The 12,923-nt window shown below is 41.6% G+C and overlaps 1 protein-coding gene across 2 annotated transcripts in view; it reads left to right on the forward strand.

The window, feature by feature from the left end:
- CCDC178 (coiled-coil domain containing 178) overlaps positions 1-12,923 on the forward strand; it is a 347,460-nt gene that overhangs the window by 113,187 nt on the left and 221,350 nt on the right. For both annotated transcript variants that reach the window (XM_037892683.2, XM_043539673.1), the window contains 2 exons: positions 350-511; positions 12,690-12,803. In XM_037892683.2, coding sequence (XP_037748611.2) covers positions 350-511; positions 12,690-12,803 — 276 coding nt within the window. The remainder of the gene's footprint in view (positions 1-349; positions 512-12,689; positions 12,804-12,923) is intronic.

A 12,923-nucleotide genomic window follows, 5' to 3' on the forward strand; every position in this document is an offset into this window, starting at 1 on the left:
ATCTGTTTAATATAATACTGACATTTTGTATTTTTTTTTCCTATTCAGTCCCTTCACTGTGTTTGTCAATTCTACTGGCTACTCTGCCTTCCTTATTTCATGCAGTGTTGATGACATATTCTGGCTCAGTGGCTAACTTGCTCTCATTCTGTAGATATTCCTAATATCACTGAGCTGTATTTGTTAACTTCTGATTTTGTATATACACATATAATTAATTTGTGGTTCTGTTCATAGCATTTCGTTAAGGGTATGAATGACCTTTCAAATTTGGAATTTTTAAAATAGATTGTTCTTCTTTTGCTTCTGATTTCAATAAGCGAAAATTAGTTTTATGTCTTTTTAACAGGCCAGGATTAAAGCAATGTATAATGAGCTAGAGCAAAAGAAAAAAGATAGCATCAAGACAAAAGAAGAAACTATGAAAAGGATAGCAGACATTGAGGGACCAGTGGCTGAACTAGAAGCACAATTTATTGAATATAAAAATATACGTAAAGAAAATATTGAGGTAATTTTTCTTAATTTACTTTTCCAGACAATAATTTAGAATGCAGTTTAAAACACTTGTGGTTAGTTTTGGTGTGTTTACTAATAAACTTACTGGTATTATTGGAAAAAATCAAGGAAAATCAGAGTTAAGGATAAAATTCAATTCTTATGTTTTGTAATTATGCCTTGGGATAATATTTCATATACCTCATTCAGTGACTGTGTATACTGTAACATACAACAGTTAAGAATTCTTAACTTTCAATTCACATGCCATAATTGGTAACCCTTCTTCATCTCTCAACTTTTATGTTGTCTATTTTAGTTATTACAAAAGCAAAGAACATATAGCACCGGCTTAGTATGTTTCCTGTACGTTTCTCCTTAGCTGTAAGTTCCAGACCTGGACAGAAGGCAACCAGCCTTTCATCTGCTGCTAGCTGGGGATTCTCTCCTCTTTTCAGCCTTATGGAAAGAGCAATTGAACAAGAAATCCCTCTCTCCAGGGAGATCTACCTTGGGTGTGAGGGAGAGAAAGGGGGAGATTTGTGCCAGGGGTAAACCTCTTACAGGACCTTAACTCCAGGTCCCCAACCCCACTTGTCCTGGGTTTTTTTATATAGATCACCCTTCTCCGGGCTCTGTTTTCCTTGCCAGTTATTTGTCTTTTGGAAGGGTCTTTCCCATATTCCCAGTCTGGTGCCCTTTATCTCACTCCCCTCTTATCATCCTTGGAGGGGAGATTGACTAGCCAACCTGCTTCCCCTTCATCAGCTGTTCAGTGGTGTCTGGCTACTTTCCATATATCGGAAGGTGCAGTGTCAGTGAGATGGGACATTCCTCTCTTTCTGCCCTACAGGAAAATTGTCAGAAAAGCAAATTGCTTCTGTGTCCAGAAATTCTAACAAGAAGGGCGCGTTGGCCTGCACATGCTCAGTAGATTTTCCTGTGCTCCTGACTGAGGGTGTAAGTGACCGTGCAAGCAGATGTCTCTCCAGTTCCTTCTTACTGCCACGTAGCCTGAGTCAGAATCCCTGTGTTCACAGATCTTTCCATTTTTTTCTCTCTTGACAGAGCCTGTTAATAGATTTGTAAATAGTTTTCATACATCATAGCTTTTATATTAGTATATTTAGAGTTTTATAGTATAGATAATATAACTTGTTTTTCCCCCATCCAGAGGACTCCCTCCTCACTAGAGTGGCTATACTGAGTATGCTTAATCAGTGCAAATTGGAAACAATAGGGCAGACGATCCCCAAAACTTCACCAAGCAATTCTTCTTCGAGTGCTGTTCCTGTGGGTGCTCCACTTCAGGTGTCGGTACATCCTGGTGCTGTTGATTGGAGATTTTCGGTAGCAGTGTCTGGTCGGGGTGTGTGTGTGTGCACTAGCAGTCTCGCGGCATTGCTGGTGCCTCATCTGGTAGGTGCACACTCATGCTTGCAAGGATAGATCCCTATCCAGGACTGTCCACAAGAGATGCAATCTCTCCCCGAGCCATTGAGAGCAGGTGAGCCTTCATGTATAAAGCTTAAGGGACTGGCACTGCTGAAGACCCTAAGGCTGAAGGGTAGATTGAGCAAGAAGAAAGATCTATCAGTTCCATCGGTGACTCTGGCTCCAAAACACAAGAACTGTCATCTGCTGGTTCCATCTAGGAGTGTGGGTCTGGACTCATCGCCAGCACCGGCTCACTTATCCAAGGACTGCACTACCTCCCAAAACATGCCAGAACCATTGGTATTGACAGTTGGAATCCCAGACACTGGGATTTATAGAGACCTATACAACATTGGAGAATATCTTTCTCCTTTATCTGTAGCCTCCCATCCTCTCTGGTCTGGCCTTCTTGAGGGACGTTTCTACACCAGAGTGTGTACTACTACTTCGGTGTCTCAAGAACCATCTCATCTCCAACTGTCAGGTAGGAGTGCTCCGGTACTGATGGCCCCACCATTGGAAGGGGAGCAGTTTTCAGATTTGGATGAGTCAGACTTTCTAGCTGCTTCTCTAGCTTCTCAGAGACAGCCAAGCCCTGACAGGCAGTTGAGGAGATCTGAGCGCTACCCGTCTAGATATGATTTCCCCAGGGACCTCTGGGATCCGATGCCAGGAAGTCTCTCTCAAATGGCTGACCCCTCTTTCTTGTCTTATTGTGACCAACAGGATCCTTATGGCAGACAACTGGAATCCGCCCAGGAATCTTACCACATTTCTCCTTCCTGGCTCCCACTGGATCCGTCAGAGTATAAGGAAGAGGACATTGATCTGGACCAGCAGATCAGGAATCTCATTCTTATTTCCAGACAAAGCAGTCACTCCTTCCTCTCCACCAGATGATCATAGGCAGTGCTAGGAACTGCTGCAGAGGATTGCCAGTGATTTCCAGATACTGCTGGAGGAGGTCCAGGACCAAAAATACCACTGTCTCCTGGATGTTTTGCAACCTGCAGGCCCAAGTAAGGTGGTGGTGGTTCCAGTTACTGAGGCCATCATAGAGCCGTCTACATTGGTCAGGCAGTGGTGCTATAAGGAGGGCTTTTGAGACCACTGGGAAGCATTCATGGACAAAGGATTGTTCTCGTGGAATGGACTCCACCTGAGTAGGGAGGGCAATAGACTTCTGGGATGGAGGTTGGCACAACTTATTAAAAGAACTTTAAACTAGGAACTCGAGGGAGATGGTTGGGAGATGCTCATGTAATCTCCATGCATGATTCTAGCATTGACTGGGAGGAAAATCAAGTAAGAAAGGATACAGCAATGGAAAAGGGAGCAGCAGTGTATAGGAGAATGGACATTAAGAGGGAGGATAGTGCATATATCAATTAAGCAAATAATCAGGTAGGTGATACTGGCAGTAGAATGACTGTACTCAAGTGGATGAGGAATCTGGGCAAAGCTAAGGAGAAACTACTGAAATGTCTGTATATCGATGCAAGAATCCTGGGTAACAAAATGGAGGATCTAGAACTACTGGTGCAGGAAGTGAAATCAGATATTACAGTGATAACAGAAACGTGGTGGAACAGTAGTCATGACTGGAATACAGGCATTGAAGGGGATGTGCTGTTCAGGAAAGACAGAAATAAAGGTAAAAATGGTGGAGTAACATTGTGTATTAATGATAATCATAGAATATCAGGGTTGGAAGGGACCTCAGGAGGTCATCTAGTCCAACCCCCTGCTCAAAGCAGGACCTAATCCCCAAGTAAATCATCCCAGCCAGGGCTTTGTCAAGTCTGACCTTAAAAACCTCTAAGGAAGGAGATTCCACCACCTCCCTAGTTAACGCATTCCAGTGCTTCACCACCCTCCTACTCAAAACGTTTTTCCTAATATCCAACCCAAACCTCCCCCACTGCAACTTGAGACCATTACTCCTTGTTCGGTCATCTGGTACCACTGAGAAAAGTCTAGATCCATCCTCTTTGGAATCCCCTTTCAGGTAGTTGAAAGCAGCTATCAAATCCCCCCTCGTTCTCTTCTGAAGACTAAACAATCCCAGTTCCCTCAGCCTCTCCTCATAAATCATGTGCTCCAGCCCCCTAAACATTTTTGTTGCCCTCCGCTGGATGTTTTCCAATTTTTCCACATCCTTCTTGTAGTGTGGGGCCCAAAATTGGACACAGTACTCCAGATGAGGCTTCACCAATGCAGAATAGAGGGGAATGATCACGTCCCTCATCTGCTGGCAGTGCTCCTACTTATACAGCCTAAAATGCCGTTAGCTTTCTTGGCAACAAGGGGCAACAAGGATATGAGTCAATATATCCTTGTTGCCCCTTGTTGCCAAGAAAGCTAACCACAGCTTCTCATCCACTGTAACCCCTACATCCTTTTCTGCAGAACTGCTGCCTACCCGCTCGGTCCCTAGTCTGTAGCAGTGCATGGGATTCTTCTGCCCTGCTGCACTTGTCCTTGTTGAACATCATCAGATTTCTTTTGGCCCAATCCTCTAATTTGTCTAGGTCCCTCTGTATCCTATCTCTACCCTCCAGTGTATCTATCACTCCTCCTAGTTTAGTGTCATCTGAAAACTTGCTGAGGGTGCAGTCCACGCCATCCTCTAGATCATTAATGAAGGTATTGAACAAAACTGGCCCCAGGACCGACCCTTGGGGCACTCTGCTTGATACCAGCTGCCAACTAGACATGGAGCCATTGATCACTACCCGTTGAGCCTGATGATCTAGCCAGCTTTCTATCCACCTTATAGTCCATTCATCCAGCCCATACTTCTTTAACTTGCTGGCAAGAATACTGTGGGAGACCGTATCAAAAGCTTTGCTAAAGTCAAGGAATAAGACTGTAAAGAAATGAGAAGTGATGGAATGGATAAGACAGTGTCTGTCTGGGCCAAAATAACTTTGGGGAATAAAGCTGCTAGAGGTTCCCCTGGGAAACTGCTTGCAGTATGCTACAGACCCCCAGGCTCCAGGATAGAGACCTCTTCAATGTTTTTAATGAAATAAATATTACTTAGAATTGTTGTGATTATGGGAGACTTTAACTTCACAGATATAGATTGGAGTACAAGTGCTACTAATAATAGAAGGGCCCAGATTTTCCTGGATGTGATAGCTGACATTTATTCACCAAATAGTTGCTGAATCAATAAGAGGTGACTCCATTTTAGATTTGGTATTGGTGAGTATTGAGGACCTCATAGAAGAACTGGTTGTAGGGGACAATATTGAATTGAGTGATCATGAAGTAATTCAGTTTAAATTAAATGGAAGGATAAACAAAAATAGATCTGCAATTAGGGTCTTTAATTTCAAAAGGGCAAAATTTAAAAAAATAAAGAAATTAGTTAGGAAAGTGGACTGGACTGAAGAACTCAAGGATTTGAATATGGAGGAGTCTTAGTTTCTGCAACTTTTGATTTAAATTAATTCTGTCTGAAGCCTGCATCCCAAGTAAGAAAATAAAAATTTGTAGGGAACGGTTGCAGACCAAGCTGGATGAGCAGGCTTCTCAAACAGGTGATTAAGAGAAAGCAGAAAGCCTACAAGGAATGGAAGATGGGATGGATCAGCAAGGAAAGCTACTTCTTGGAGGTTGGAAAATGTAGGGATAAAGTGAGAATTGCTAAAAGCCAAGCAGAATTGGACCTTGCAAAAGAGATTAAAACCCATACTAAAAAGTTCCTATAGCTATATAAGTAAAAAGAAAACAAGAAAAGAAGAAGTGGGATCACTGAGGATGGGGTGGAGATTAAAGATAATCTAGGCATGGCTCAACACCTAAACATACACTTTGCCTCAGTTTTTAATAAGGCTAATGAAAATCGTAGGGGTAGTGGCAGGACCGCTAATGGGAACAAGGATATGGGAATGAAAATTACCACATCTGAGGTGGAAGTCAAACTCTAACAGCTTACTGGGACCAAACTGGGGGAGTGCAGATAGACTATCTCCAAGAATATTCAAGGAAGTGGCACATGAAATTGCAAGCCCAATAGCAAGGATTTTTAATAAATCTGTAAACTGTAAATCTGTATCCTATGACTGGAGAATTGCTAATATAGTTCCCATTTTCAAGAAAGGGGGAAAAAGTGATCTGGGAGACTACAGGCCTGTTAGTTTTACCTCAGTTGTATGCAAGGTCTTGGAACAAGTTTTGAAAGATAAAGTAGTTAAGGAAATACAAGTAAATGGTACTTGGGATAAAATATAACATGGTTTTACAAAAGGTAAATTGTGCCAGACCAACCTGATCATCATCTTTGAGAAGATAACTGATTTTTGTAGTCAAAGGAAATGTAGATTTCAGTAAGACATTTGTTACAATTTCACGTGGGAAATTATTAGTTAAATTGAAGAAGATGGGGATTAATATGAGAATTGAAAGGTGGACAAAGAACTGGTTAAAGGGGAGCCTACAACAGGTCATATTGAAAAGTGAACTTTCAGGCTGGAGGGAGGTTACTAGTGGAGATCCTCAGGAATCGGTCTTGGGACCAGTCATATTTAACATTTTTATTAATGACCTTGGCAAAAAAAAGTGGGAGTGTGCTAATAAAATTTGCGTATGACACACAGTTGGGGGTTGTTGCCAGTGCAGAGGAGGACCGGAATATCATACAAGAAGATCTGGACGACCTTGAAAACTTGAGTAATAGAAATGGGATAAAATTTAATAATACAAAGTGCAAGGTCATGCCCTTGGAGACTAACAAGAATTTTTGCAATAAGCTGTGGACATATCAGTTGGAAGTGACAGTGGAGGAGAAAGACCTGAGTGTATTGGTTGATTACATGGTGACTATGAGCCTCCAATGTGATATGGCCGTGAAAAAGGCTAATGCAGTCCTAGGTATTTCCAGTGGAGACAGGAAAGTGTTAATGCCATTATACAATGCACTGATGATACCTCATCTGGAATACTGTGTGCAGTTCTGATCTCCCATGTTTAAGAAAGATGAATTCAAACTGGAACAGGTGCAGAGAAGGACTACTAGGATGATCTGAGGAATTGAAAAACCTGCCTTATGAAAGGAGATTGAAAGAGCTAGGCTTGTTTAGCTAACCAAATGAAGGCTGAGGAGATATATGATTGCTCTCTATAAATACATCAGAAGGATAAATACCAGAGAGGGAAAGAGTTATTTAAGTTAAGTGCCAATGTGGACAGAAGAATAAATGGATATAAACAGGCTATCAACAAGTTCAGGCTTGAAATTAGATGAAGGTTTCTAACCATCAGAGGAGTGAAGTTCTGGAACAGCCTTCAAAGGGAAGCAGTGGGGGCAATAGACCTACCCTGGCTTCAGGACTGATCTTGATAAGTTTATGTAGGGGATTGTATGATGAGACTACCTACAATAGCGTGTAGTTGATCTGCAACTGCTAGCAGCAATTACCTCCAATGGCCAGTGATGAGGTACTAGATGGGGAGGACTCTGAGTTACTACAGAGAATTCTTTCCAGGTGTCTGTCTGGTGGGTCTTGCCCACATAGTCAGATCTAACTGATGCCTATATTTGGGGTCGGGAAGGAATTTCCCCCTGCATCAGATTGGCAGAGACCTTGGGAGGGATTTGCCTTCCTCTGCTGCATGGTGGATTCTCTGTAACTTGAAATCTTTAAATCATGATTTGAGGATTTCAGTAACTCAGCCACAGACAGTAGGTCTATTACAGGAGTGGGTGGGTGAGGTTCTGTGGCCTGAATGTGCAGGAAGTCAGACTAGATCATCATGAAGGTCCGTCTGGCCTTAAAGTCTATGAGTCTATGAGAGGCACTATTTTGTCCCCCCAAGGGAGCTGAATTTCTTTTCTCCCATCCTGTCCCCAACTCTCTGTTAGTACAGGCAGCTATGGAGAGGGCTAGGTCACAACATTAGAAGACCATCCTGACTGACAAGGGCTCAAAGATGTTGTATCTCCTTGGGAGAAAGGTCTTGTCTTCTACAGGCCATATTGCTAGCTATCAGGCCTTGTTAGCAAAATACGATTTTAACTACTGTTCCAGGCTTGTGGACTTTAAGGACAAACTTCCTTCTGAGGACAGAGCCCAGTTTCAGTCCTTCATAAAGGAGGGCAAGTTAGTGACAAGAACATTCCTTCAGGCTGCAGAGGATGCAGCAGATACAGTACACAAAAGCCTGGCCACTTGTATAGCCATGAGGGAAGGATTCTTGGCTACAGAGAATTCTGAATTTGCTGAATTTCTTTTCTCCCATCCCGTCCCCAACTCTCTGTTGGTACAGGCAGCTATGGAGAGGGCTAGGTCACAACATTAGAAGACCACCCTGACTGACAAGGGCTCAAAGATGTTGTATCTCCTTGGGAGAAAGGTCATGACTGCAGTAGCAATACAGGTCAACCAGGCAGGGAAGGCACAGGCACACACAAACATCAGTAAGCAAAAGGAAACTGGTGGCATACCACATTGTGAGTGTCATTTGAAAATCAGGAAGACGTAGTATTTCAGATTCAAGCAGCCAACGCCAAACCAACTGAAAACTTGGTCCATAGCATTGTTCTGAACTGAGATAGAAACACATAATTCCAAGCATCCCCATTTAGTGGCTGATAAGCTTGTCATAATGCAGTAAAAGAAACACCTTATTTTCTTTGAACCTAGTACATCACTCTCTATGTTCAGGACCCATCAATATTCCAATTTATTGTCCCTAAGTGTGAATAATGATGTTATTGACATGTCATATGGCACTGGTTCTCCCTCCCCTTTGTCCTTTTCTTTCTGTGACACTAACAGCATCCCAGTGCAAGAAGGCAAGGGGTTTATTGATATCTGGTAGTAAGTTCAGTGACCAGTTCAGTGTATCCCAACTCACTAATGTCATAACCTTGAAGGTATCATGTAAGATATTAATAGAAAGCTAATAACATACCAATCATTAATATTATTTGTGATGTATGGACTGAAGACAAATTCAAAATTACAAACATATTGGAAATTATGTTATCAAGGTGTGTCTGCCAGGAAAGTCTAAAGTTACTCCACCCCAGACAAAGAAATGTGGTTCTGCCACCTTGAAGGTATTTGCAAGGTACAATGAGACAATGGGAATGCAATGTACATAGAAGGTAAACAGGGGGAGGAGATATTCACTCAGCATCTCAGCAGGGTGAAGAGATTCCAGGAAACAGATCAATTTGCATTTTAGTAAACACCAGTGGGGGAAGAAACTTTTTTCACCACCAGACTCCATGTCACTTTCCTCACAGCTTGAAGGTACTTTACTTTGAGGGGTAATCTTCAGAAGAATCCATTTCAAGGTGCACGGGCTATAGAAGGGAGGTGCAAAGAACCCTGAGTTATCTTTCACCTAAGAACCGAGCACTTTGGACTTTGTGGGAGGATGCCCGGGGTGATCAGTCATTTTGCTGAAAGATAGATGGGTAAGGAAACTACCTTGAACAAAGGCTATAGTTTGTCTTGTTAAGCTTAACCTCTTGAAAGTGTTTTTCGCTTTTATTTTTATGCAACCATTTCTTATTCTATCTTTTATACCTGTATGCACTGAAAATGGAGGGGGACTGATGCAGGGTATAAGGGATATATGTGACAGGTATGTCTTGAATCATTAATAACTGATGATTCCGTCTGGCCATCAAAAATGAGAAGAGCTATTCACCTTTGTTTATCCCAAAATAAGATTCATTTATGAAGACAATAAGAAAATGGTTCATGTAATGTGAGACACTTTGTCTAATGGCCCATAGATTAGCCAAAGTAAGCTATACCAAGTTCATCAGCAAGCCTTTGAGCATCTTTACACTCACCTGACACCTTAATCATTAGTATACTCAGCTGCAACCTTATTTTTCTTGCCACAGGGGTAAACAGAGGATACAGTGAACATCTTCCACCTGCAATTCCATTCTCTCTAGTTCTAAATCTTCTAAGAAGCAAATTTGATAAGATGGTCAAGAACCCCCAATGAGTCATGCCTCAAAGTCTCTCTTTTCCTGGTTTTTTTCAGATTGATTCTCTCCTCCTCCTCCTGCATCCAATGAAGTGAGCTGTAGCTCACGAAAGCTTATGCTCAAATAAATTGGTTAGTCTCTAAGGTGCCACAAGTACTCCTTTTCTTTTTAAGACTCAGGAAGAGGTTTCTGCAGGGTTTGTTGATAGCCTATGTATTATCCTCAGCAAAATAATTTAGGGCTTGTCTACATTTGAAATGCTACAGCGGTGCTTTAGTGTAGACATTACCTGTGTTGACGGGAGGGGTTTTCCCATCACTGTGGTTAATCTACCTCCCTGAGAGGTGGTAGCTAGGTATGAAAACTTCCATGACTTCTTCCAGCTCACATGAATCTTCTTTTGCAGAATCACAGTTAAGCTAGTGAAGACTTCCATCTCTGCTGGAAGAATTTTCCCAAGCAATCTCATCTACAGTTTACTCTGAGTTCAGTTTTCTTACTATTGAGTCAGACTTGTCAGTCTAGACCCTCCTCTTTCTCTGCCTTCACTTCCTACGGGGACTCAATTTTTCCTTTCTTTCTCTTCTCTGTGTAGCTCCTGTGAAATACTACTTACAATATTTAAACTACCCAATCTCTCAGATGTAGAATAATTTTTTTTGAAAGTATGTTAAAATAATTGAGATAGTTTATTTGTGATGCAGGTATAATGAGTCACAACTGCTACATAAAACTACAAAAAGATATTTCTAATAGCTAATAGTATTTTCAAAACAACATGTTAATGGCAGTGACTAATGTTGTTAGCCCTTCCCTAAGTAAAATTTAGTAGAAACAATGTGACAAAGATCACATCATTAGTCTTCTGGAGGCCTCAAGGGGTGTGGTATGAGTTATATATCCTTGTCTTTAGCTGTATATTTGTTTCAGTCTTAAAAGCTTGGAAACTATGTTTGCACAAGCAGGTTTGTATCTGAATAATATTCAAAAAATGTTGGTAATTTCATGGAAGAACTTAAACTCTTTGATTAAAAATTGAAAGTATTGCAAGTGAATCAGAATGTGAATGCTATATTTAATGCTGTTATATATGATACATAATTTCATAATTTATCAAAGAAAACACTTTGAATAACTTTATCATTGTATATTTTTGTACATGTATAGAGTAATTTACAAATTTTACTAGTCATTATATATGTTAATAACTACTTCTATCATTTAATAGTTTGCACTTATACCGATGATGTAAATATGTTTAGTACAGCAGATATGAAAAAAAAAACTAATTTTCTGGATATATTAATTAATAATACACTGGATTAGTGAATGATGTAAAAATGAGAAATCCCAATATGCTATTCTTTCTCTTCTTACCGTTTCTTAGTAGCTCTCCTAAGTACTATTTCCCTTGTTAGTTCACAGTCACTAAACCATAAGTATTTCTTGTCTCCCTTATGCTATTTTCATGTAGGCCGTTCAGAACACACGTTTTGAAAACAGTGTTGTAGCTGTGTTGGGCCCAGGATATTAGAATGTAGCGAAGTAAAGATTCACTGGCGCGGCGCCTCCTGCTGGTCATCCTGGGAATTAGCTCTTGTCCAGCCCAGAGCACCCTCTGCAGGCCAGTGTCTTGCCAGCTGCTGGTCCTGTGTCCCTCCTGGACCCCGGTGCCTTTACCTTGGAGTTCTGCCCCAGCAGTACCCCCTTATTCTGGGTCTCCCCTTCCAGGGGAACCCCCAACCCTCTAAACCCACCTTGCCTCAGTGGCTACTGCCAGTCATCATCTAGCCCCCGCTCACTGGGGCAGACTGCAGTGTAATAGCCACTCATCATTGGCAAGGGGTTAGGACCTGCTGCCTCTGCCTAACCCCAGGCTGCACCTTTGCAACCCCAGTACCTGCTTTGGCCTTTCTCAAGGCCTGCAGCCTGGGGGTTTACCGTGATGGAGCTCCCCAGCTCCTCTTGCCTTTTCCCAGCCCTGCTCTGTTCCCTGTACCCTGAGCTCCCAGGCAGCTAAGTCCTTCCCTTTCCACCACTAGAGAGAGACTGTGACCCAGCTCCTCCCTGAGCCCTTATATAGGGCCAGCTGTGGCCTGACTGGGGCATGGCCCCAGCTGTGGCTGCTTCCCAAATCAGCCTACCCTATTGGTTCCCCGGCGCAGCCCTTTCCCAGGGCTGTTTTAACCCCTTCAGGGCTGGAGCGGGGTGACCGCCCCACTACACTGAGAGACAATGTGAGTGAGGTACTACCTTTTATTGGACTAACTTCTGTTGGTGAGAGAGAACTTTTCAGCTTATCCAGAGCTCTTCTTCAGCTCTGGGTAAGCTCAAAAGCTTGTCTCTCACCAACAGATGTTGGTCCAATAAAAGATGTTTACCTCACCCACCTCGTTTCTCTATTTTGAACATAGAAAGTCTATGTGTTAGCTGGCAAAATAAACTCATAGAACCATTGGGAGGAAAGGGGTTTGCTTATAATCAGTGGTGAAACAGTGATATTTTTCTATATGACAGAATACAATATATGAATCAACATAGCTGTGTGTGTGTGTTTAAAATGCTATTTATATAGTTTGAAGTGTTTCTGAATGTATACACATGAATATATAATGTAGCTACTAAGTGAACTAGATAAAAAAAAATGTTTAAGTGAAACTAAAGATGAACTTATAAATTGAAACTTTTAAAAAAGAGTATTTAATGGCTAATGTGTTTTATAATTTCCCAAAGAAGAAAAGGACAATTACTTTTGAATACTAACACATCCGTCTATGCATATATTTTCCAGAAACTTTATAATCTGAATCAGAAGATGCAAAAACTAGATGAACAGAAGAAACAAGCAGAACAACAACTGGAGCACAAAAAGAGTTACATGATGAATCAATTAGCTAATATACAGGTGAATAGTGTAATATCTGCAAGTTGTTTTAAAACTGCGAATTTATTAGGCTTAATTCCAAAGGTTAACCTGTAATTTCTACTCAGTTGCTCTGAATTTGTGTGTGTGTGTACATACTAT

Source organism: Chelonia mydas, chromosome 2 (assembly GCF_015237465.2).
Source record: "Chelonia mydas isolate rCheMyd1 chromosome 2, rCheMyd1.pri.v2, whole genome shotgun sequence".
In the NCBI taxonomy this organism is placed as follows: domain Eukaryota; kingdom Metazoa; phylum Chordata; order Testudines; family Cheloniidae; genus Chelonia; species Chelonia mydas.